Source organism: Trachurus japonicus, chromosome 13, assembly GCF_045865225.1.
Source record: "Trachurus japonicus isolate A0001 chromosome 13, Traja_1.0".
Lineage (NCBI taxonomy): Eukaryota > Metazoa > Chordata > Actinopteri > Carangiformes > Carangidae > Trachurus > Trachurus japonicus.
The window spans coordinates 36,237,464-36,262,061 of NC_140919.1; the positions used below are offsets into that span (position 1 = coordinate 36,237,464).

General features: G+C 40.3%; 1 protein-coding gene and 1 long non-coding RNA gene across 3 annotated transcripts in view; one reads left to right on the plus strand and one right to left on the minus strand.

The window, feature by feature from the left end:
* Window positions 1-2,151: 2,151 nt before the first annotated feature.
* Window positions 2,152-3,313, plus strand: LOC146976486 (uncharacterized). Its single transcript, XR_015037382.1, has 3 exons — window positions 2,152-2,327; window positions 2,419-2,525; window positions 3,205-3,313. It is a non-coding gene; the product is annotated as an uncharacterized LOC146976486 (long non-coding RNA).
* Window positions 3,314-15,348: 12,035 nt separating this feature from the next.
* LOC146976487 (neprilysin-like) overlaps window positions 15,349-24,598 on the minus strand; it is a 28,507-nt gene continuing 19,257 nt past the window's right edge. For both annotated transcript variants that reach the window (XM_085796307.1, XM_085796308.1), the window contains exons 10-23: window positions 24,340-24,441; window positions 24,083-24,219; window positions 23,793-23,886; window positions 22,791-22,919; window positions 20,063-20,161; window positions 19,882-19,959; window positions 19,558-19,661; window positions 19,147-19,205; window positions 18,917-19,036; window positions 18,482-18,615; window positions 18,005-18,070; window positions 16,980-17,075; window positions 16,699-16,775; window positions 15,349-16,533 (exon numbers count right to left, since the gene is read on the minus strand). In XM_085796307.1, coding sequence (XP_085652433.1) covers window positions 16,434-16,533; window positions 16,699-16,775; window positions 16,980-17,075; window positions 18,005-18,070; window positions 18,482-18,615; window positions 18,917-19,036; window positions 19,147-19,205; window positions 19,558-19,661; window positions 19,882-19,959; window positions 20,063-20,161; window positions 22,791-22,919; window positions 23,793-23,886; window positions 24,083-24,219; window positions 24,340-24,441 — 1,395 coding nt within the window. In that variant the 3' untranslated portion in view covers window positions 15,349-16,433. The remainder of the gene's footprint in view (window positions 16,534-16,698; window positions 16,776-16,979; window positions 17,076-18,004; window positions 18,071-18,481; window positions 18,616-18,916; window positions 19,037-19,146; window positions 19,206-19,557; window positions 19,662-19,881; window positions 19,960-20,062; window positions 20,162-22,790; window positions 22,920-23,792; window positions 23,887-24,082; window positions 24,220-24,339; window positions 24,442-24,598) is intronic.

Below are 24,598 nucleotides of genomic sequence, written 5' to 3' on the forward strand. Positions count from 1 at the left end.
AAACACCCTGGATCATCCCAGCAAGGCAGCAGAGGAACAGAATACAGAGATGCATCACCTGGAAGACAGGAGCTCAGTGAGGAAGATAAATTGAAGGACAAAGTGTAAACAACAGTGATTAGTTCAAAGTGTGTAAATACAGCCTGATAAAAGTGAGCATGAGCCTGCGGGAGAATTTGTGACCTCTTAGTTTTCTGAAAGAGCAAAGCAACAGTTGTTTAACATAAATTGCAAACAAGTTTCACAATTATGCTCAGACCACAAACACATACCTCAACAGTCCGGTAGAAAGTCTGAGAGACTCTTTGCAACAGTGGCTATGGGTCAATTCTTGCCAAACCAAAGGACGGAAGAGGGAGACTACGCATCTGATATACAGAAATCTCTGCCACCAGGGAGGGGAATCAGATTCTGTCTTCACAGGAGGAGAAAATTACTTTGTTATTGAAGGTGAAGAACACAAGGTGCAGCAATTTGGAGTTAACGCAGGTGTTTCACTCTGATCGCCAGGGATAGCTGCTTCAAAATAGATGATGCAATGTAATTTCTCTTACAGTATCTTAACGTGAGACAGCTTGAGGTGTAAGCAACTGCTCTTTTTCATTACTACATTGATTTTGAAAAACTATAAAAAGAAAATAAAACAGGTATATTTTGGATTTTCGATGGTCACGACAGTCTTCGCTGATTGCAGGGGTGTAATCCTGCGATCCATTTGACCCCTCCTATCTCTCTCATCTCTCCACACTGATGATGGGCTGTATGTGGGCATGTGAGGGTTCTTGTGTAGATGTACAATTAGCAGGAGGAATAGATAGAGGCCTATTAAAGATGACAGGGTTTAGACGGAGAGAGCTGTCATTTTCAGGATCAGGCCCTCTCAGTGACAAGTGTTCATCCAATTACAACATGAGTGTGCTTTCTTTTTCACTCACTCTCGCCCTTCCTGTCACTCTTTCTGTGCTCTTCACTTTCTGGACCAACTGATCTCTCTCTTCCTGTGCCCTTCTCCTTCAGCCTTTGTTGGTGCTTCAAGAGTCTCCAGTAATTACTGCCCCCCCTCCTCTTTGACTGCCCTCTTCAGTGGCTGTACAGAATTATGGCAATATACTGTCCATACATTTTAGGAAAACAATATAATTGGCATATTGTTGAGGGCCTAATGAGAACACTGATGACACATATTTGCATGTTCTTGAAGGTGGAATCAAGAGCTGGTGAGCTAATCTTAGCACAAAGACTGAGAAAAGCTAGACCTGCAATGACAAGTCGTTATATGTTTTATGGGAAACTGAAACTTGTTTTTGGAGTCTGTTTTTTGTGGGGATTAAACAAGTGTGCTTTTAGTGGGCTTGAGGGGATTTCATTACTGTTGAACAGACTTGGTTTGATGATTCCCTCTGTTTTCAGTCTGTGCTAAGTGGACTGGCTCCTGGCAGTGACCGCCGATGAGTGTGGTATCAAGCTTCTCATCTCACTCTCAGCAAGACAGTGAATAATCATATTACTCACTACCTCTAACAATTCCTGTACAGCTTGTGCATGGCTTCCTTTAGCTCCTAAACAATGCATGGGTCAACTGTTTACAGTTTCCAAAGCCTTCCCAAAAATGAAAGGAGACCAAACATATGCTGTTTCTGCCTCGGAACATTGGAATAATTTACACCTTTATAATCAATTACACCCCCTTGTGGTTTTTCTCATTTTTGTATTATTTATCTGTTTATGTCTGCATGTGTATGCATTTATTTATTTGCCTTGAGTATTTTGTATCTTTAAGCCTTTGAAATTACTACAAAACCCAAATGGCAGTGCATTAGTCCACATACGACAGGTCAGCCATGCCCTCATATACTGTAAATGTGGATAGTGTTCACTAAAATGATCATACCTCTGATACTGACCCAAATGACCTATTGAGCCAAACGAAAAAGATGTAGAATACACTCTAGAGACAAAATTGTTGGCCTCAGCTGCAGCTTCTCCCCAGGGGAATACAGGAAGAAGTACTCTGGGTGCAGCACAGCTGGGCCCAGGTCCATAGAGAAAAGTACTATATGATGGGAATGGCCTCACCTCCGAAAGATGTGGGGACAATTTAAGTTTCTGTCAGTAATATAATGCCTTTTTGTGAGTGCTGAGGCGAGAACAGGCTAAAGATAGGTGGGACCGTTGACGGGCTAAGATGGATTTAATTCTGAGTCCACCAGATTTGTTCCACCCTGCCCTGCCGGATGCCAGCGTCAACTCTTCACAGCACGGAGCCTGGCATTGCACCCATCACAACAAAAAGATTAAAGTGCCGATAGGTGCCATGAACAACAGAGGTAAGAAATTCACATTCTGAAGGGTTGAATGTAATAAATCTTTCTGCACCCTCTCAACACTTTGTTATGGTTTCTGTATTTGTCTTTCTAGTTGTGCATCCAACACCTTCATCCAACAAACTCTTCCCTGCTCTGCTGATGGTTGGATGGATTGTCGGCTGTACAGCAGTTGTCTACTTTGTCTTCATTTTTGCTTGGGTACATGATTCCATCTTTAAAGTATGTGAAGTGCATGTATATAAATGTATACTGTACAGGAGGCATCCTTCACATTTAAACATCTGTATATGCCCAGATGGATGAGTGACTTTAAAGAAAAAGTGGCCCTAGAGAAATTTGAATGTGTTTTTAGCCCTGTTAGTGCAGTTCCTCTGTGGATGGCAGTGCATGTTGGTCTGTCAGTCAGACAGTCCACCATTTTGATCCAAATTGAAATATCTCAGCAGCTACTGAATGGATTGTCATGTAACGTTGTACAGACATTTCTGTTTGCCAGAGAAGGAATTCAGGATCCCCTGACTTTTCCTCGAGCACCACAACAAGGTTGATATTTGTGGTTTTGAGCAAACTGACTGGTGGATTGTCATAAAACTTGATATTCATGTCTCTGTCAGAATTAATTTTAACACCTTTCGTGGCCCATTTTTTAATTTAAACGAGGAAGGGCGGAGCAGGGTACTTCCAATTTCACGCCACTTTTACAGTAATTCACTGAGGTGCATGTAGGTGCATTCCACTCCCTTCATTCAATCAGTGCTCACTAAGCATGTAAAAAAAGGGCCAGTAAATGCTGTTCATCTTGCAAAATTTACCAGGCAAGCTGCAGCCCATCCCTGTGTTTGTTCTACAAATGGATTTGATTTTCTTTCTTTGACAGAAAAGAGGTGTGCAAGGAGGAAACTGAATTCATCACAGAAATGAAAGGAATGAAGGAAAGAGAAGATCATCTCTAGATTCTGATATTCATTTTCTTTTGGATGCACACACTTTTTTTGGGGGGCAGATGTGTGGAAATGCTGGAATCGAGGTGAGCAATGGATTGCAACCGATGGTCCAGAGGTAGTTTGGTTTGACATGAGTAGACTAATAGTCTGTTCTCTTATAAATGAATCCAATAAACATATTTCTGTGGTGGAGTTTCTCTTCACATCTCTAATTGTATAGCAGGGAAGAGTAAATGGATTTCAATCAAATACACCCAGCTTTTTTTGTGTGTCTGCTTGCACATCTGTGTCCCCTGTGAATTCATGTCACACAGCTGGGCATCAAAAATATTGGGTGCTAGCAATGGCAATGCCGTTGCCATGGCTACAACAAGTCTGTCTCTTTTTTTTTTTTTTTTTTGAGTAGTTCCACACACTCATAGGATGTGAAGAGCAAAACAATGGATACAAATTGGTTGGGGAGCTGCACTTTTTTGAGGACTTTTAATTGTTATTTGCAGAGACGGCCTTGGGGAAGGTTTTGTTAATTTGTTTAATCAAATGTAAGCATTTGATGAACTGTTTAACTTTTGGCACATTACTGAACTTAAGATGAAAGCTGAATTCAGCACAACTGCAAATATTTCATTCAGTATTTGGATTTCAGCTAGAAGCTATCAAACAACTCCTGTTTGCCTGACATGTCAGCTCATAAGATGCCATTACAACTGAGCCTCCAAATCTGTAATAGTAGTGCTGTCAGCTAAAGAGCATTTTGAAGTCTGCATTTAATAACAGGGAATTAGATTGTCTGGTTGTTACAGATCGCGCCACATCCACTTTCCAGTACACAGGAGGCATAAGCCTCATAGGCCTGCACAAGCTAAATAAGCCTATAGACTTGGTGTCAGGTTGAACATGTGCACCAGATGTAAACATCAGTCCAAGGACAGAGTAATGAGCTATGGAAACTTTCTGTACCACAGCAATGCATTAGGGTTAGCAGAAACACACGCCAGATGCATAAACACTTGAACACACATGTCCATTGCTGGAAAACGAGAAAACACAAAATTACTCATACACATGCATGTACAACACTACTTGTATTAAACATTCACATACCAATGCAGTACCATCTAGCGTACTTGTTTGCAACTAGTACTGTGATTATTATGTTTAAGCTGTTAAAATGTCCAGTCTGTTTACTTCGATAACAGCAGAACATTTCCACTCACCAAGACAGACAGACACACACACACACACACACACACACCCCTCCCAACTCTCCTATTTGGCCTCAGTTTGGCATTTCTGTCCTCAAATGGATCATTACGCAGGTACACCACATGGTGCTGTCTGCCAGGTGTGATACATTAACGCTGTGTGTTTACAATTTAGATGACATGTTTATTTGGTGAAAATAAGGAAAATGCACGATTAAGACCCAAAGGAGACAGATGGCCCATCCCAAAAATGAGTGTGTCATGAAATGGTCAAACCATACTGAACAACAACAAAGTTAAAGCAGAAGTAAGTAATCCGGTCGTTTTGGCTAACATCCGTCACCAAAACCTCGCAGGCAGGTTTTCAGAATGTCAGACACATTTAATAAATAATCACAACAACCACTATTCAAATTCAACTATCTGAATCAGCATGTATCTATATTAATTGTCCTGTCACATCTGATGTCAGATCAAAGGCTGTTGGCATGCATAATAAGAAAAAGAAAGATGCTTAGCAATGTGTTCTTTATGCAGACATTCTGGTGTGTTTATATTGTGATCTGTGGACACACTTACCTTTGTTACATGGGGTTGTAATATAGTTTTGTGTCTTTATAAGTGGAAAAAGTTTTTTTTTTTTTTTTTTGGATCTCAGTGTATCTGGGGAAACCTGATTAATGATATTAACCTCCTCCCAGACCACTTTCACTTCATCAGTCCGTGGAGGTCTGTTTGCGTTACCATAGGCCACTGTGAGCTTGGACCTCCCGGACCAAAAAAGTGAAGTTTTTTTAAGTTGGATATTCAAAAGACATTCGCAAGCCACTCCAACATTTCATGTGCACGTGTATTGCAGGCTTTACAGTAAACACACAGACATAGATATATATAAGAACTAGATGACTCACCCGCAGCTGTTTCCCAATGACAAAGCGTAGCCAGTACGGCGGCCATCTTGGGATGGGCAACTCTCTCCCTCAGAGCATTAAAGCAGAAGTAAGTGGTCCGGTCGTTTTCGCTAATGCTGCGTTCCAGGCAGGCTTTTGAAATCGTAAATTACAGCTTCAAGTCACAACTTACGACTTTGTAGCGTTCAAGGCAACCCACTCGTGTTTTTCCGACCTGTTTTACCGGTGAAAGTCACTATAACGGCCACTCGTAACTTCCGACCGGTGAACTCGTACCAGATCGAACTGGTACGACTTCACGGTCGGAAAAATACGAGTTTCCTTGAACGCACCATAACAGTCCTCGTCCCTACGTCGCCACATTCACGGCGTCCCTTGGCTGCACCAAGGGGGCAGTTGTCGGTCTGAGAAGTGAAGCTCACTTCCGCGTTCAAAAAACTGCAATCCCCTCGGATTCCTCTGGGGGCTGGTGTCAGAAGGGAGCATTCCCCATAGACCCCCATGTTAAAATCGCCGACTTTACATCCTCAGTAAACATGTTAAAAGCCTGGTGTCAGAACGTTTTTTCGTCTCAATCGATAGTTTCTACCCCCGCACACACTCTGAGGGGGGTGAATTTTTTTTTAACTCTACCGTTTTACTGTTATAAGGTTAAGACTCTGGCCAATTAGGGCGCGGAAACGTTGAGTGACAGGTCCGAGCAGCTCCGTGGACAGCTGCTTCGAGGCCAGTGGGCGGGCTCTCGGCCGGCCAATCCAACATGGCGCTGTTCAGGCCGCCATATTTGAGTCACAAAAACGACTCCCCAAAACCAATGGGTGACGTCACGGACGCTACGTCCATTCTTTTTACAGTCTATGGGCTGCACACACAGCCCTGCATGCCGTTCTCTCTCCTCATTGGATAAAAACTGTAGGATACGATAAATGTTTTCTCCTCGGCTCAGAGCAGAGCAGAGGGACTGACAGACCCGTGTTTCAGACCAAACACTCTATGTAAGTGATTGCTGTTGGAAGATATAACTATTTAAGACTTATATTAACACAAATATATCACTTACTTCTGCTTTAAGCCTATGGTGCATGTTCTGCTATAATGACCATAACTTGCTCAGTTTTTGTCCGATTTCAAAACGGTTTGATTTTTATGAACGTCTATGCAGTTATGATGCAGCATATTTAGAATCACGGGTAATTTTAATAATGTATTTTTTTTTGTAAAAGTAACATTATAGTGACATTATGCAAATAGTTAAAGTAATAGCTACATACTGATTTATTTTTCACAGAGTTATGAATAGTTGTTTTAGTGCAGATGACTGGATCACCTATCTACTGCACTGTAACTGCAGCCAGAGTCAGAGCAAGTTGCCCGTCCTCATATGGCCGACTGTGAGCTACGCCTGCGTGTAGTCCGATCTACCCCCTTGCACACAGACAGCTACAGCGTGTACCGACTTCCTGTTTTCAAAATAAAAATTTGGGATATTTAAAGCTGATACTGAGCTGATACTTAATTTTTATATGTAATATTAGCATTTTAGCTCAATAGCTTCCGGGTCATGTGATCAACTGACTCAAAATCCATGTGGCAGTGTGTACATTTTACATCTGTTCATAATTTTTTATTAATTTTTATATGTAAATATAAGCATTTTAGCCCAACAGCTTCTCAATAGCTTTAAATACAGTACCTCTCCTTTAAATATCCCACATTTTTATTTTGAAAACACAAAGTCGGTACACGCATCTTGGTGCACATTAAATGTTGGAGTAGTGACATGTTGGATAAGCACCATTCTCACCCTCATTTATAATGATTATTGAATTATAAGATAATTAATCTCTCAGCTGCTGTCCAGTCCAGTACAATCACCAGTCCCTGTGGGTGTGTGGGTTACATCATCTCGAAGTAGAACAACTGCAAAACACCTGGAGTTGGTAATAAACTAAAGGCTAGACACGAATAACAATCCAGTAAACAGCGACACTGACTCTTGACATGCAAGCAGCACATGTGTCCAGATCAGAAATATGAATATGAATTTGAACAGCCAGCGTAAATCTTCTAAAAAAAAATAAAACATGAATACAATGAATGGAAATAAAAATAACTTTTCATTAAAGGGATACTTCACCAAAAATCAATAAGTCACCAATTTTCTATTCACCTACATGCCAAGGAAGGGTTTGGAGAACTTCCGGAGTTATCAAAACGCTTTTGGAGTTCCAGGGGGGATCTGGCTGGCAACGGATTTTCATATAATGGCGGCGGATAGAGCTCACTTTTAAATCATCCAAAACACACACTATGAAACATCCAAATACCCCCATACTGCTCGTCTGTACTGACCCAAGTGTCGTGAAGCCGCCACATGAAAAAGTTGTTTGGAACTAATTTATTATATCTCTGTTTTTAGCCTTGATGTAGCAGCGGCTCTGTTGATGTTTGTGCGCATACACAAGATTTGCTGCGAGATGTTTGTTTACTATGACAAACGAACATCTGCAGCAAATCTTGCACATCTCGGACAGCCACTGTCTGTCTCTCTCTCTCTCGCTCCCAATCCACATAGTAACTTAATATTATATGAAAACAATACGTTTAAGTTTAATTTATTTATAAAGCACCTTTAAAGGTGTAGCCTACAGAAATGGCCGTTTGTCCTGTTTGTCGGGCCGAGTTGTCACGAGCTGCAACACGAGTTTACCCGAGTAAGGAAAACGAATTTAATTGGTCGTTATCGAGCAGGCTGGATATTCAAAGTTTGGGGCGAGCCCGAGCTCCGTGTGTGTGTGCGAGTCTCAGACGTTTGAATGACGGATTATGGATCCGATATCAGTGGCTGGTGAATCGTGTACAGGCTGACGTATAATCCGTGCGCCTGCATTATCCAATGCGGGAAAAAAAATACACACTTTCATCCTGGATTTACTCAAAAATAGAATTTTGCACAAAGTTTGGCCTACATTGTCTGAAATATGAGTTATTACATTAATTTTATGATCCAGAGTGGGCTCAAATTCAATTTTCTTTTCTGTACACCTTTAAAAGCAAAGAGCATTTGCACCAAAGTGCTTCACAGTCAACAGGTCACATAGGCATAAACCAACATCAATACAACACAATAACTAGTACACAGACAAGAAAAAAACATGTAATGGAAACATTGTGACCACAGCTAGCCACAGCGGCATGGGCCCTGGTAAAATCTTGTGTGTTTTAGCGCACGCAAAAAGGGTGATCTACTAAGAGTAACCCGCTAAATGACAGCACACGCAAACAGCAGTATTTAAATGAGGTTTTGTGTGTGGTAATTGTTTCCGCCATGGAGAGCTGGATGGCCGCAAAGTGAAATTGGATCAGATGGAGGTGACGTCTCTCAGTCCTGGTCCCAATCCCGGAGCAGAGCAGCCAGGAGGAAAGGAGAGGGGCGCACTGGAGGCGAAAAGTGTGGCGTGCGTAACGGCTCATAAAAGACTTTTAGCACACCTGAAAAACTGCTACAGTTCGCTGGAATTACCCTGATCTGCAGAGATATAAGAGTTGTGCCAGACAATACTTGCCTTTCAAACGTACTAAATAAAGACGCACAAACTTCCACCGCAATCTGTTTCAGGTTTGGTAAATCACGTTGTCTATGCTAAATAAATCTATTTGCATCTACTCCTCCCAATATTTTGCACGTTCTGGCCCATATTTGCATATTCATCAAAGCAAACATGCTAAATGCATTGCGTATGCTTTTTTGCCCGTTTGAGAGACTTAATCCTCAGTGCACCCAGTTAGTAGATCAGCTTGCACATTTTTTGCGGGTGACATCAAGTTCATACATGTTTTTATACAAGCAAACTTAAGTAGATCAGGCCCTACGACAGCAAATTTGCATAAAATGTACGTGATGTTAAAATTGCAAGGCGCAGAGTTCATGAGGACTGATTGAATTTGCGTTAATAGTTGCAATTGTGACATCGCAAAATCATGGAGGGTCTGTATAATGTACTACAAGGAAAAGGGGTAAAATATGACAGTATATTGAGTATTTAGTATAATATGTGCCAACCTCTGCCATGTTAAAGATAGCTTCTCTGTAATACTGGTTGGGGGGTGTTACAGTAAGCAGAAAAAGTGGACATAGCTGTTTTCTTTCCACCAAGAAGTGTTTTGCGTTAAAAACTAATGCTTGCAATCAACTCAGAATCATGAAAAACCCAAAGTTTGACCCCTCACAAGTTAATTTTGGCCGAATTAAACATTTCAGAATTTTTGAAAATCTGGTTACAGGTACCCAACTTTGAGCATTTTTTTAGGATGTTTCCTAGTTGAAGTTCAACATTTTAATACATGATATTACACACCTTCCTTAACACAATGGTGAATACATTTCTTGGTAAGGATTTACAGATTGGTCAAATATCTGAAAAAATGCCCTTACTATAACAGCTTTAAACCAAAGCAGCTGTGCTATAAAAGCAATCAATAAAACCTTATAGTAAATTCAGTCAATTGTGCAACTAGGTGCAACATTTTGAACAAGGGTCAAGCTGACTTGAGCAGTAAGAGCAGCAGAGTGCAAGTAACTTTCTTCAGATGGTTTAGATTGAGAAAAGAACATTGCATGACTTTAAGCAGAATTCTTCCAAACAGCTGATACCTTTATGGTACTTCAGTGCATCTGGGCATCAGCATGCAAGAAACTTCTGAACTACTGTGCTTGACTACTGCCCTAGGAGACTATCCAAACACAAGTCAAAATTAAAAGGAAGCCTGCGACAAAGGGAAGCCCCATAGCTACTGCGTGTCAAAAAAGAAGTGACATTTCCCGTTGTGACAGAAAATGTGTTACATCAGCTGAACCAATTAAGTGCTTTGACCTTCATGCCAGTCCCGAACTTGAAGTAGTTAATTAGAATTGCATGGTCTACAGTGTCACGGTCTGGGCTGAGATGTAAAAGTAATGAAACTGATCTTTCAAACGTTTGCTGCTCAAAGAGGATCAATTGTTACTTTAATGACAGCAGTCTCCCGTCATCAAGACGAGGCTTCCAGATGAATGTTGTTTGGATTCATCAAAACTATTTTCTGGCATGAAACTAGTTTTGAAATTATTGGATTAAAGCTGTAATTGTTAGAACTTGAGAGATTAATGTCGCTCTTTGTGGGGGAGAGAGGCTGAAATGTGATGAAGTACTGCATGATTAAATAGGAAAAAACAAAGTGTAAGTGAACTGCAGTAGCCGGGTTAGAACGTGAGGAGACTTTCCGCTGATTGCTAAATTATGGTCTGAGTTAGCTGACAGTACCAGAGCCATGTGTCTTAAAGTATATATTTGAGTAAAAAATCTTGATCCAGATATCAACGATTATTGGCTTGAATAAATGATTTATAATCCTTAAAATAAATTGGATCTTATATTTTTAAACAAAGTAAACAGTTGTTTAGCCCTAGGTTTATCATCATAGGCTCAGCCAAACAGCCTGGATATGTTGAACAACCACATGATGTCACTGTTTTACATTAATGAGGTACTGAGCAAAAAAAAAAAGGGTTGAGAGGGCTCAAACAGGACACGCAGTGTATATTCCTTGATGGTTCAAGTTAAGTTTGCAATTTCTTGATCAAGTTGGACATCAGTTCATCATTAATCATGAATACCTTGTTTATTTCTTTAATAGATGATTGATTAATTGTCTGTTAAATCCTTGAGAGAAAACAAGCTGGTAGAGGTGCACTGCTTTCTTTTGCTGCCAACACAATAATCTAAATGATGTGTTTTTAAATGGAAGAAATAATTTCATTCATGTATTAAATCAAGAGCAGCGATAACAGTGAGACCTCCAGAAGGGCCAAGGACAGAATGACTTATTTTCTTTTTCAGCAATGTCTGAAAGAACATTGTTATTGAGGCTGTGGCAATTAAAACTTTTTTATATAAAATCCAGCCTCCTTTAAATCAGAACGGGTGGTTATCAATGACCTTTAACAAGGAGAACACAGTAAGAGTGCACATTACAATACGAGCTCGTTTTCAAACCATGTGTGCAACAGCATGGTGCCCACTCTAATGACCTGAAACCCTTCATCGCTCATAATCCTGATGCAAAATTTGCACGTATATGTGTACATGCGCAGGTTTATTTGTGTGTGCATGCTCTCTAATGTGTGCATGCCATGTGTTTGTGTGCGCACACCTCAGACACCACACACTGCCCTAAGCACTGCCATACACACACACACACACAGGCATTCCTTAGGCTGCATGCCCACCCCCCACACACACACATACCACTGGACCAACTGTAAGGGTCGCCCAAAGGGCATATGAAGGAAAACTGAGCCGTTTTATGACTGGAGGGCAACAGAGGGGAGGAAAAGTTTGTATTGAGAGCAAAGACAAAAGACAGCTAGTCTGGGTGATTTTCTTAAAATGGCCTTCAGGATGAAAGGTTTAAAGCGCAGAGGTGTTAATGTGTTGTTGTTGTTTGGTTTTTTTTACACTGGCAGATCTATTTTCAATGTTTAATAGTTTGAACGTAGCAATCATCTCCTATGCTCTGTGTTACTTCAGCATAAAACATCAGCAGGCTTTAGTGTTCACAGTGCTAAACACTTCAGCCTCCCAGGAACATGCTGAGGTGTTGTAATGTTAGCTGTGATGTTAGATAGCATAACTGCTAATGACAAGGAGGGAGAGAGCACAGGGCGAGTGGGTGGTGTGAACCTTGCAGGCTTAAAGCGCTTGCAGCCAGTGAGAGCAAGAGGGGACGCCAGGCAGTAAACAAGCAATTGCGAATTATATTCAGCAGAAAACAGTATCTGAATGAGACGTGGAAATGTGTTGTACACAATCACACAGCCTGGTCTAAATAAAGAAAATTAAAAGAACCAAATGAACATTCGGGAAAAGAAATACAGTCTCTCATTGATTTTTTAGCCAAACTATTTGACTCACATTGGTGACATTTTGTGGAATGTGGGGCAAATACCGTTGGTCAGTTCCACCAATCAGAGCAGAGTATTCACAGAAGTATTGTTTATTGAAACAATGCAGTATAAACCACTAATAGGTAGAAGTTTGTGTATTGTGGTAACATCTTTTAAAAGTAAAGAAATAAATAGTATAAAGGTCATGAATGTCCCAACTTTACTTTTGTGTATTTGCACAAGTGTGTGTTGGCTCCGGCCCCTGCTATGCTCCCCCATTCCTCCAGATATTTTTGACACTTGGCTTCAAGGTTTTGGCCGCATTTTTGCTGCTGCTTCCTGGCACCTCTGTCCTATACATTGAGAAAATTATAGTTCTCTTTGGCTCTGTCTTTTTACCTCAAAACCTCTTGAAGTATGTTTTTTCTTCTTATCCCCTGTTCATCCCCAACTGTTTGCATCTCCAGTTTCAGCCTGGGAACAAGCCATCCCTGTGCCAGGAAATGTGTTTCCTGGTTCATTGCAGCATGGGGTATATTTACCAGTCAGTACCTTGGGAGCAACCATAAAGATATTGCACATTCATTTGTTTGCATCTGGCCTTTGACTAACTTAACACATTAGACCCTACTCCCCCAATGCTTACAGCTCCAATTAACAAATAAAGAGTTTGGGCTACTGCTGCATTTAAATTAACTTTTTTTCCCTCTCTATGGAAATTACCAAATTACCCCCACCTCCATTCCCCAACTAATATTCCTAATAACCCCCTTAAGTCAACAATACAGAGTGAAACAGAAAGTATAGTTTAACTGTCTTTAAAGATCATCACAGTTTGCATTTTAAATGGCAAAATGGAAATGCTACTAAACTTCTTCCTCGATGTAGAAAACACACACACGCAAAACAAAAAAAACAACATTAAGTCATGTCAGCACCAGCAACGTATTTTGTATGCTCACATTAATACAGTGAGCAGTTTAAGTTCAACATTAAAAATGGAGGCAAGGTTTGTCATTTTGAGGCTGTCTGCCAACACTTTACAACCTACACTTAATGTAACATCAAATTTAAAAGCACGTACTGTAAATGTTCAAGCCTCATACTGTACTACAGCGCATAAATACACACATGTCAACCATGTAGGACAAGTCGCCTGCAGACTCAGTGTGTTATTTAAAGATTTATTTTGAAAGAAAAAAAATCTCCTCAAGATGATTATCAGTCATTATTATAAAGTATCTAAATACAGGCAACTGAGGTATATCTGTCTTTCTACAGGTGGAGTGTGTGTGTGAGAGAGAGGCAGAAAGAAAGAAAGCCTGAGGGAGTGAGCCACAATGAAGGGGACACAAAGCTTGCACAAACAATGAGAACAAAACAATAATGTACAAAGGCTGAAGATGGAAAGTGTGGTATATAGTCTGAAGAAGTGGTCTACACGATCAGAGAGCATCATTCATTGCACTAATTTCTGCAGAAAAAGGCATTTTTTCCCACCATTAACAACTTTGTATCACAGCCTCAGATACAGTTTAATATAGAAAATAAAGTCAAACAAAATGGTGAATTCGACTCAACTAATACAGTATCAGCATTCTGCATTCAGAAAAATGCATGCACACTTCAACACCTTATTAGGCTGCAGCAAAGACTTTTGCTGGAGCCCACACTTTAAAATGGCTGAAGTAAACATCCCATTGAAATGTTAATTATCTTGTCATGTGTCAACTGACTTCTTTTTATGTGGGAAAAAAATACTGAACAAAAAGATAGTTAAGAGGGTGTATTTCATGTTGTTAAACCCAGATAAAAGGTAGAGTCTGATTTTCCTAAAAGAAAAACTTAATACAGACTTATACAAAATAAATCCATCCTAATTATCACCTATGGGCTTCTACTCATGTGTGGTGGTGACTGTGTCTGCAGAGCCCCCCCCCCCCTCGCGCATATATTTTGATGTTTTGGTGTAGTCGGAACGGGTAGAGTCAGTGTGTTTGACACCGTCGATCCAGGAGAAAATGTAAATACACACTTAGCCGGGAAAAGGATATACAGTCCGGGTGAGCCGATGGACCTGCAATGGGGGGTGCACCCTGGTCTGCACCCTGGCCGCAGAGCTAGGCCTAGACCCTGTGGCAGCTCCACCTGGGCCCACATCGGCCCTCCTACTTGTCTGGGCATTGCCCTTCCGTTGCCGGCCAAGTATGGACCCGATGATCCAGCACTTCAGTTTAGACTGTATTTCCTTTTTTTCGCTGGTAAGTGTGTGTCCACCATTTCTCCCAGCATTCAGTCGCTATGTTGATGATGATAGCAGATATTCAGACAAGAACTTTGAAGGCCAAAGTGGAGAAGTGTTTCACATGAACAGCAGTTGAATATGGGTCAGTACCGACAACTGCTGTCAGGGGCAGGGGGCGTGCCAGTTGAGCCCGAGAGAAGGGGCCCAATTTGAATGCTGTGATTACAAACTGCAAAGTACAAAGCTACAGACTCTACCTTTAAACTGAGTGATTTCTACACCTTTCTTTTAAAAAATAGTCTAACATTTTGTAAAACAGGCTTATTCACTTACTTGTGCAGAGTTTATTGAGACCACAAGCCTCATAAAGCTACAGCCAGGGGACTGTTGTCTTAGATTAGCACAAAGACTGAAAAACAGGGCAAACAGTTAGCCTGGCTCTGTTGGCACAGCACATTTAAACCTTAAAGCGTTATACTGCATTTGTTAAATCAATTCAAAGACTTAGGTGTAAGTAACCCAAGTCCTGGCTTCTTTGTCAGTATAAGGTTGCCATAGCACCAAGGAGAGAGTCCATGACTGTGTTTCTGCACTTTGGTTTTTGCGGTGATACAACAAACAGGATGTAAATTGTTAATTATTTAACTTTAATCGTGCTGACTGCAATTTTCTGCCTTCATAAACAGGCAGGTTAGCTGTTCCCAGTCTTTAAGCTAAGCTAAAGAATCTGGCTGCTATAGAGAGTAATAGCTCCTCTCATCTAACTCTCGGCAAGAAAGCAAATAAGCATATTTATGAAAAGGACAAACCATTCCTTTAATGATACATTACATGTTCTCCCATGAATATACAGACACGGTCTCAGACAGTAGCACAAGAGATCATGTAAGGCATACCAGTTTGCTTGACAAGCAATAGGTAGCAATCATAATGACTTACAAAGATTGGAAAACCCAGAGACATACATCCACACAGAAACACACAGGAGGCTCAGTGAACGTAGAAAAAAGGATCTGGTGTCCATCGATTGTCAGCTCAATGATTCATGACCAACTGTCATCTTAAAGGCAAGAACTTCATTTTGGTTTATTTGACATACTGCTAATGAACAGCAGACACCTGTCAAATGCAAGTGAAGTCATTAACATTAAATATAGAACATTATTGTATGATAAGTGATCACGATTAACTACTTACTGGTCTATTCGACAAAATAGATTCTGATTTTCTGTAATAATTTACCTAATCTAGTTCTATGTATTAACAAAGATTACAATACGAGTACATTGGAGAGTGTGTAGATGAGGGCTGAACCCAGCAGAGGTTTTATGAGAGGAATACAGCTCAGTCCCACATACAGTACAGTGGTTCAGCCCTGTTACATGTGTGTGACTATTAGTGGGTGAGTGGTGTAGTCATATGCCAGTGGGTTTAAGCTTATTTGTCTGTCTGCCCCTCTCTTCCCAACTACTTGTACAGTATTTTGACTGTAACACACTCACAGACACACTCACATACACATTGGTAGACTCACAAATGATGAAGATGAAAATGAAGAGAAGAATAAAAACACAGAAGTGATTGAATCCGATGAGTAGCAGAATAATCAGGCTGATTGAATGAACTACAGTATAGGAGTCGGAGAGAGAGACAGTTCTCCGGCTGTCCGTGAGGGTACAGTCCTCTGCTGTCCTTGGAGGAAGTGCATACTGCAGTGTCAGTCTACCAGCCCTGGTCCATCCAGTAAGGAGCCAAGGGGAGCTGTCACCTTCCTGTAGCCACCCACGAGTGCTCCAGCAGTTAGAGGGGAGAGGTACTGTAGGGGGGGACAGGGATGACCCACATGAGAACAGTCCCCATCCTGGAGGTCTGTGGATCACCACACACGGCAGATGTTGTCAGGGACCATGTAGCTGCTCTTGTTGCAGCTGAATGCTTTGGCAAATTCGGGGAAATTCTGAAGGGAGCCCAGTACCCTGTAACACACAGAGAGGAAATTATTAGATAACGTTAAACTTGTGTATGAGGAGGTTACTTGAATTTAAAATTTGCACAACATGCCATTTTCTACCAGTTTTAAAATGTTAGAGCTATAATTAGTTTCTTGTGCTTTGCCCCAAGCACATGGCTCAGTGATTTACCTGAATTTCCCTGGACTGTGAACATCTACTTTAATGGAATTAACGGCTTGCTCCGGTCTGTGTGTTCCACACCACACCTGGAAAAGACAGTAAAAATGATTGTTCCCATAGCTATCCATCCAATGGTCCACTCATCCTTTCATTGATTCATTCATCCATCTCTCTGCTCAACCAGACAATGATGTATCTATCAATCAAAGCAACCAGAATCATTCATCCATCCATCCATCCATCCATCCATCCATCCATCCATCCATCCATCCATCCATCCATCCACCTGCCTGAGCAAAGTTTAGAAAGAAAAGTTGATCATGAGAAAGGTCAATGCCAGGCAGTGGTGGCTCCTCTCCATGCTCCTTCACATAGTTCCTGTAGGCCTACAGTAATGACACAAGAACAGATGTTATCTTATTTTATTGGACAAATATCTGAAAAGGCTCAATATAACTGATTTTTACTGATAATAAAAAACAAACCAAAATGGCATTTCATATTGTAGTTCTGCTAATTTAATGTGGCTGTACCGATCAGTAAAACTACTTTATGCGCCTCCTAAAACCATTTCTGACCATTTTGTATTCAGTGGTACATTTTTGGAAAGTAGCAACAACCCGAGCAATAAAGTGATTTTTGTTCCAGTTGTTATCGCTTTCATCAAATTTTCTAGGGAGACTGCCTGTAAACCACTCGTACTGTACATTATTTGGTAGAGAGATTTTATGTCAGGTGTTTGTTGGGCCATGTGAATTATGCATATGTTAAAAATGCATCTGTGATGCTTTGAGAATAATCTGGTCAACTCTGAATTTATTGCGGCAAATTGAAAGTTGCTGCAGCAACATATCTGGGCTGCATTTTCAGCATCTAAATTACCATATGCTAATTTATGTCACTCCATATTTATGGATGGAAAAAATAATATCACATTTACTGGTTTGGTAGACTATGTTGGATGTTGGAGAAGGAAATCAAATCTCTGCTTGGCCTCAAAAGCACAACACTTTTTAAATAAAAATATATTTTAAAACAAATAATGGTTGATCTAAAATAATAGCCCTCGTTATCTTGTATTGCGATCTGTGAATGCCTTTCACTGTTCACATTGGATGAGATCAGTGACAATATCATGTCCTTCACTGTTGTGTTTACAATAGCTATAATGAGCCAACCAGCGACCCGGCAATATTACATGTCTATTAATGTTAGCAAGCAGACCACAATAACAAACCATCCAAATCCCATTCCCTTTCAGCTGTAAAGCTGTGCTCTTAAACTGAGCTCCCTCCTTTGAATTGAGATTCATTACCTGATATGCTTGCCGTATCCCTCCATTGTCAGCAATGTTTTCCCCAAGGGTGTTATTACCATTTAACTAGAGAGGGGATACAAGAAGAGAGAACGCAAAGATTGGTTTGGAAAACAGATGAGGGGGGGGGTAATTTGTCCTATGTATTTCAACACTCTTTGAATAGAAGAAATAATTTTCTCATGGTATAAAAGGAGCATTGTCCAAAGCATCAGGACAGAGGAGGAGAGACAAATATGAGGAGAGGAAGAGATGTGTCAACACAACATATTAAGAAACCTGAAGCAGAGAAGTAATGACACTGCAGAATGGGAGAAGAGAAAGAAAAATGAGAAGCAGGTTAGTCTGGCAATAAAAAATAAATAAAAAAAAGAGTTAAAGGGGAAGGTTTAGGATAAAATTAGAGAAAATGCTGGTTCAAATTTAATTAAAATTTTTGAAAAATCAGGAAGGGAAGAGAGAAATACCGGGACATACATTAAGTCCATTGGCCAGATCCCAAGAGAAGTTGCCATATTGGTTGACAATGCACTTTGACAGCTCCAGGAACCTCTGAGTGGAGTCTGGTGTCCACCAGTCCTTCAGGTCACCGTCCTTATCATAGTTACGACCTTAAAAAAGGGAAACATTCATGAAGCATCTCTTCCGCCAAACATCCATTATCATTGTTATCAATATACTGTAACATAAGGCTGGCATCTTTGAAATTGACCATATTAACTTCAAATAACTCAGTGGAATGGTGTGCAGTGATAAATGATCTGAGGCTGCATGCAGAAATGGCATTTTAAAAACATATTATTTTTTTCTGAAGTGGTACCAGTAACATAATGGGAAATATTTCTATGCAAAGACCAATCTGTCAAAACTGCCTGTGGGAGGACCAGAGGGCAACCGTGTGAAAAGTCATACCGCTGTCATCAAAGCCATGTGTGATCTCGTGACCGATTACCATGCCGATGCCACCATAGTTGAGAGACTTAGCCTGGCCTTTGCTGAAGAAAGGAGGCTGGAGGATACCTGCAGGAAACACTGAAAGAAGGGACCCCCCCCCAAAAAAAAATTAAAGTGGTTTGCCTTTATAGAATGCAGATTGTTTGTAAATGAATGTGTTTGCATGTGCTGATACTGTATGTAAATACCAATTTGGTTTTTGCTAGATGAGTAGAAGGCGTTGACGACAGCAGCTCCTGTTACCCACCTGGAGAAGGTTAGGCACAGTAGAGTGAGGAGACATATAGTACATTTATACTCAAATTCAATGAAAGATATTAAATTTAACCTATGGTTAATAATAACTAGGCTAATATTAACATTCCTGCTGTGCTTAGTGAAAGGCTGAACTCTATATGTGAGTAGGAGTTTGTGTGGGAGAAAGTGAATGCACTGTGCTAAATGCATGATTATGTGTCACACCATCATTACCATATGTGAATAAGCCATTTATTATCAGTGATTTAAATACTTCACAATGTAACTTTGAATTGCTTCACATCTGGAAAAAGCCTGCATGCTGAGCATTGATTTAATTCTGCCCCCATGGGGAATCTTACTCCTCTTTGTTGACTTTGACTCTGAGTTTCCGCAGGCGTTTCTTCTGCATATACTCCAGGTTCTGTAGGATGTTTTCAAAGTACTCCTCTGCATTGTAGCCCAGCTAACACCAACACACAGCCAGAGAGGCAAGAGGATTAGCTGTGATTAGAGCTATCAACACCCGGTCATATATTCTCCAGCAAAACTCATAAAAGCCATGAATGCACTGATGTTTTCACAGAACTGATATGCAGCTACAATGAAGCCATGCTGTATTCTGTTACATTAATTCAGTGAAAAAATGAAAAGAAATTCACAATCACATCTTTTCAGACACTCACATCTTTGTACTCATTGTTGAGGTATTCGTCATCCATGATGTTGTCAGAGTAGCCGATCCGTTCCCGAATAGCTCGGGCCTACAGGAAGAAGAAAGAGAATATTTGACAAACAACCACCTTAGTCATCCCATATTCTACAGCACAGAACACAATACTACAGACAGTTAATCATAACCAGTACCTTCTCCTCAGCTGCTTTCTTGGTCTCTGCATCCATCCAGGTTAGGTCATAGAGGTTACTGATGAACACTTCCCGAATATCTTTAATCATCTCCTCCATCTGATGCACACGCACATGAAAACACACACACACACACACACACACACACACACACATAGACAACAACAAACAAAACACACATGTGACTGATATACTGTATGACAATCAAATGTGTATCATGAAAAAACCTCCAACTGTCAGTCAGTACAAATCATCCATTGTGTGGGAGTTTGTTTTTTTCATGAGGTCTGCCGAGAGGATCCGGTGAGAAGCACACATAACAATCTTGCAACACATTGTGCAACAAAGTCATAAAAATACACTTCCCCGAATTAGGCCTCATCATTACATAGTCACATATCAATGCAGAAGCATTCAGGTTTGCAGTCCCTCTGCGTAGGAGTCTGATGTGCTTGCGTAATATTACCAGTAGACTAATAATATGTTTGATTCATATAACATAAACTCTTTTTATGCTTTAAAAATGAAGAGAAGGAGGCGAGGACCACCAAAAATATACAACATTTAGTGATTAACAATGACAACTAAAAGTGTGGTGTGAAAAGTTTTTCCTACTTATATACAAAAGTTTAATCTTGTTGTTTAATTTAAATTCACCACGGTGGTTGTCAGTTGGCTGGCTGTCTGCAAAACTGTAGATGCATTATTGATATTGTTACTGATTTACATATTTTAAAAATTTACATTTTCTTATAAATGTATCCAGCATTTTTTGGCTTATATTTTCGGTTAGAAAAATACTCCTGAGCCTTATCAATCTGAACATGTTTTTTACCATAATGTTTAACCATACATTAAACAAACAAGTAGTATAGCCTACAAGTATATAAATTGGTGCAACTGAATGAATTTTTCTGTGTCAGCATAACTTGTATTCAGATAACACACTGACGGAACTGTAGTCTCATGATGATGAGATTTTCTTTTTATATGCAAATCCACACAGCAAGGTGCTCCAAAATCTACATCAAAAGCCCCGTTTTCTGTGGGAACCTGTGGTGTAAGTTTAATGTTTCTATAATGTATTGCTCTCGAGTTACAGTACTTACAAGAATGTGCCTGCACACAGAGACAGACTGACTGACGCCACCAGAGATGGCATAATGTTGTACCATGGTCTATGGACAAAAAGGGCCAAGTTTTCTTTTTTTTTGCGTGTCTCCACAAACAAAACAAAAAGCATGATTAGAATAATCCACCAAAAAGTTCATGAACCAATAAAGGAATGAAAGGAAAATAGGAAGAGGAAAATTTAAAACTGAAATGACAGTGCAGGTCGACCTTCCAGATCCTTCTTACCAAAGTCATGCTCTGAGACCACAGTGAACTGACAGAGGCATTCCAGTGTCTCATCACATCAGCAGACCCCTCGCTAACACGCTGCATGACCACTTGGACAACACGCTGTGGTTCACCGCAAACCGGCAGGGACCACACTGATGAGGTTTGCCTGACAACCTTTTAGCATACAGAATGTGTGTGAGTACGTGCGTATGTGTAAGGTTTTGTTGTGTGCATGGATAAATGTTTGTGGTTGCACGCATGCTGTTCTGTTTACATATAAAATCTTATTACATGGGTTAAATGCTGGGTTTATATGCAATGGTAAGCCCACTTAATTGTAAGCCTTAGAAATGTAATGAATCCTCATTGTGGACACTAATCCACAGCTATTTAACTGATTTAATTTACTTGGTTCCTGAGATAATAAACAAAGTAATGTACAGTTTAAATCACTGCCTGGGTTTTTTTAAATGCTCTTCAGTGGTCTGTGTTTAAACGTTCATTTGCCTCATATCTGATGGTTAAAAAAGTACTGAGCTGATATGACCCATGATTATTGCCAGTGGTTTAATCTAACCACCATATTTTCTGAATGAATCATATATTACTTTGTTTATGTGTCATTTTTATCAGCATAAATGTAACAGAACACTTTTTTTTCAGGAACATTTACATATAGTACATGTACGTATGTATTTGCAGGCTAAAAGGAGTTGTGTGTCACTTTTCACATACAGTACACAAACACACACACAGACAGAGACATGTTTACACAGTGTGTGATGTGAGATCCACATGCTAGAGTGTACCAAGTTGCAGAAAATAACAGAGATTTAAAATGTGTGAGCCACTCAGCAGTATGACAGATGTATACTGTCTCACACACACAGTCTGACTCACACATACACACAGTCATGTGCCAAGGCGCGTGCTTGCATACACATGCACGCAGAGATTTACAGTGTAGGTGGTGTGGGCATGATAACAAGGACACCTTGTTCAGCTGCTTTCAATGGGTGCAAGCAAAAAATAAATACAGTACTGTGGTGGAGACACAAAGGTGACAAAAACATAGGTGAGTAAGAGACAAAAATACACCCTGTGGGATGTTTGTGAAACACATGTTATCAAACTGCATGTATGAATAACTGAATACATCAGCATATTCACACAGATTGTGAGAGCATGTGGTGCTTGCAGAAACATTCTGTGATTTAATACCAGCTCCAATTGTCAATAAAAGAAAGTAAACATACGATTATATCATCCAACACACAGAATATATTCTGGCTAATAAGGGAATTCCTCCTGATTAAATCTGCAATATTCTACATAGTGTCTAATCTATTCTAATAATACAAAGTATAATCCGACCTCTACTGACCAGTTCTTTGCTCTTTTCAGAGAAAGCCTCCTGCACATACAGCCGACCAACAGCATTGTCCATGTTGTTGTTGACATAAAGTGCACACTGTCGCCACACGGCAGCCTCTGATGTTGTACCAGACAGAGCCTGCAGGGAAAGTAACAAGGCACAGATCAATTAGAGATGCCGGATAAACAATTCTCCATATTGTTTAAAGAGTCTCATGGCAATACTCTATTTGCACTTTCATTATGCATTACCATTACACTTAGGAATATAAGAAATAGGGCGAAAGGGAAATGATTTGATTAGGAGGAGGGCTAGGATAAGAAAAAGGTGGAAATGGCAAGGAAGAATATGAATGGAACAGAGTATGAACATTGTTTATTAGATACTGATTGATTGCAAGAACTACTGGATGAATCATTATGTATTTTTGTGCAAGGATTCATTCATGGTCCCCAGGGGACTGACTTTGGTGCTACCTTGACTTTTCATGTCACAGTTAAATTGATATGTTTGGTTTTGAGTTGGGTTGGAAGACTGCTGAATAAATAGCCCCAAAAATTGGTTTGGTTCACCCCACATGTAAAACATCCATGTTCGCCCCAGAATTACTTGCAGCACCTTAAAATTAAAATAATATCTATTATTAGGAATACAGTATGTCATACATTTTGCCGGCAACACAGTTGTTGATAAGTTGATATGCTAACATTAGCATTTACTGATGTTCAACTGTAAGATATTTCACTCAGTGAATATTTTGGTCACAGTTCTCCACATTAAACTTGTTTCTTTGTGTACTTATGTAACAGATGGCCGCGGGTATAGTCACAGTCAAGTGGTCATTGACCTCTTGGCGAAACGGTTAGCATTGTCGCCCACAGTGTGGGAGACCCGGGTTCAAAACCCACTCAGGACAGGCCAGACAACATTGGTCACACTTATATATGTCAGTTTTTAAAACCAAAACTAGGTGGCTCTAACATGATCAGTGTTAGGGTTCTGGTGGTGTACCTTGCGAAAGGCTTTCCTGGTGTCCCTGTATGCTCTGCTCAGGCCCACCACCATGTTCATAGCAAACCGCCAAACCATGTAGTTCTGCAGATCCCTGTGAGGAGAGTTGAATGTTGAATGATGTTCACAGAAAGGTTCTTAGTCACTCAAAAAGATGAGATATCAGTAATGGGTAAGCACTCAGCAGCTGTTTTTATTGCATGCTGTACGCTTCTGCCCCCACAAATACACACTCAACACAAACAGGCTATCATACAGAAGCACAGGTAGAGACACATAAAAACACACACCTCTTGGTATATCTGGTCAAGATAAGGTTGAGTCTTCTGTAATAGTTGGGAGAGTAGTTTATGACCTTCTCTGTGTCAGGAACGCTGATATTGACCGTGTCCATTATCTTTGCAGTGAAGTAACTCCAGTCAAATACCTTCAGGATGAGACCGAAAAAAAACATAGATAAGAGAGGAAATAGATATTAGGAAGAAGAAGGAAGGTGAAAGACAGACAGCAAATTCTGACAAACAAAATGTATTTTTTTTTTTTTTACCTGTGATTCAACCTCAAGGGTGAAGTTGGCGTTGAGATCGGCCAGTTCCATCTTGTTGTAAAGCAACACTGGATTGTTACGGTCCTCTGGAGTATCGGTAGCCTTGGAGAGAAAAAAGACAGATAGGTTAAATATCAAAACTGCTGTCAGAAAACAACCCTCCTGTTTCCTGACACATGCGTACACATGCAGTGTAGGTCCAGCAGCAGAAAAACATATTTGGAGTCCCAGAAGGCTTCAGGTCTGTAAATGTCAAAGC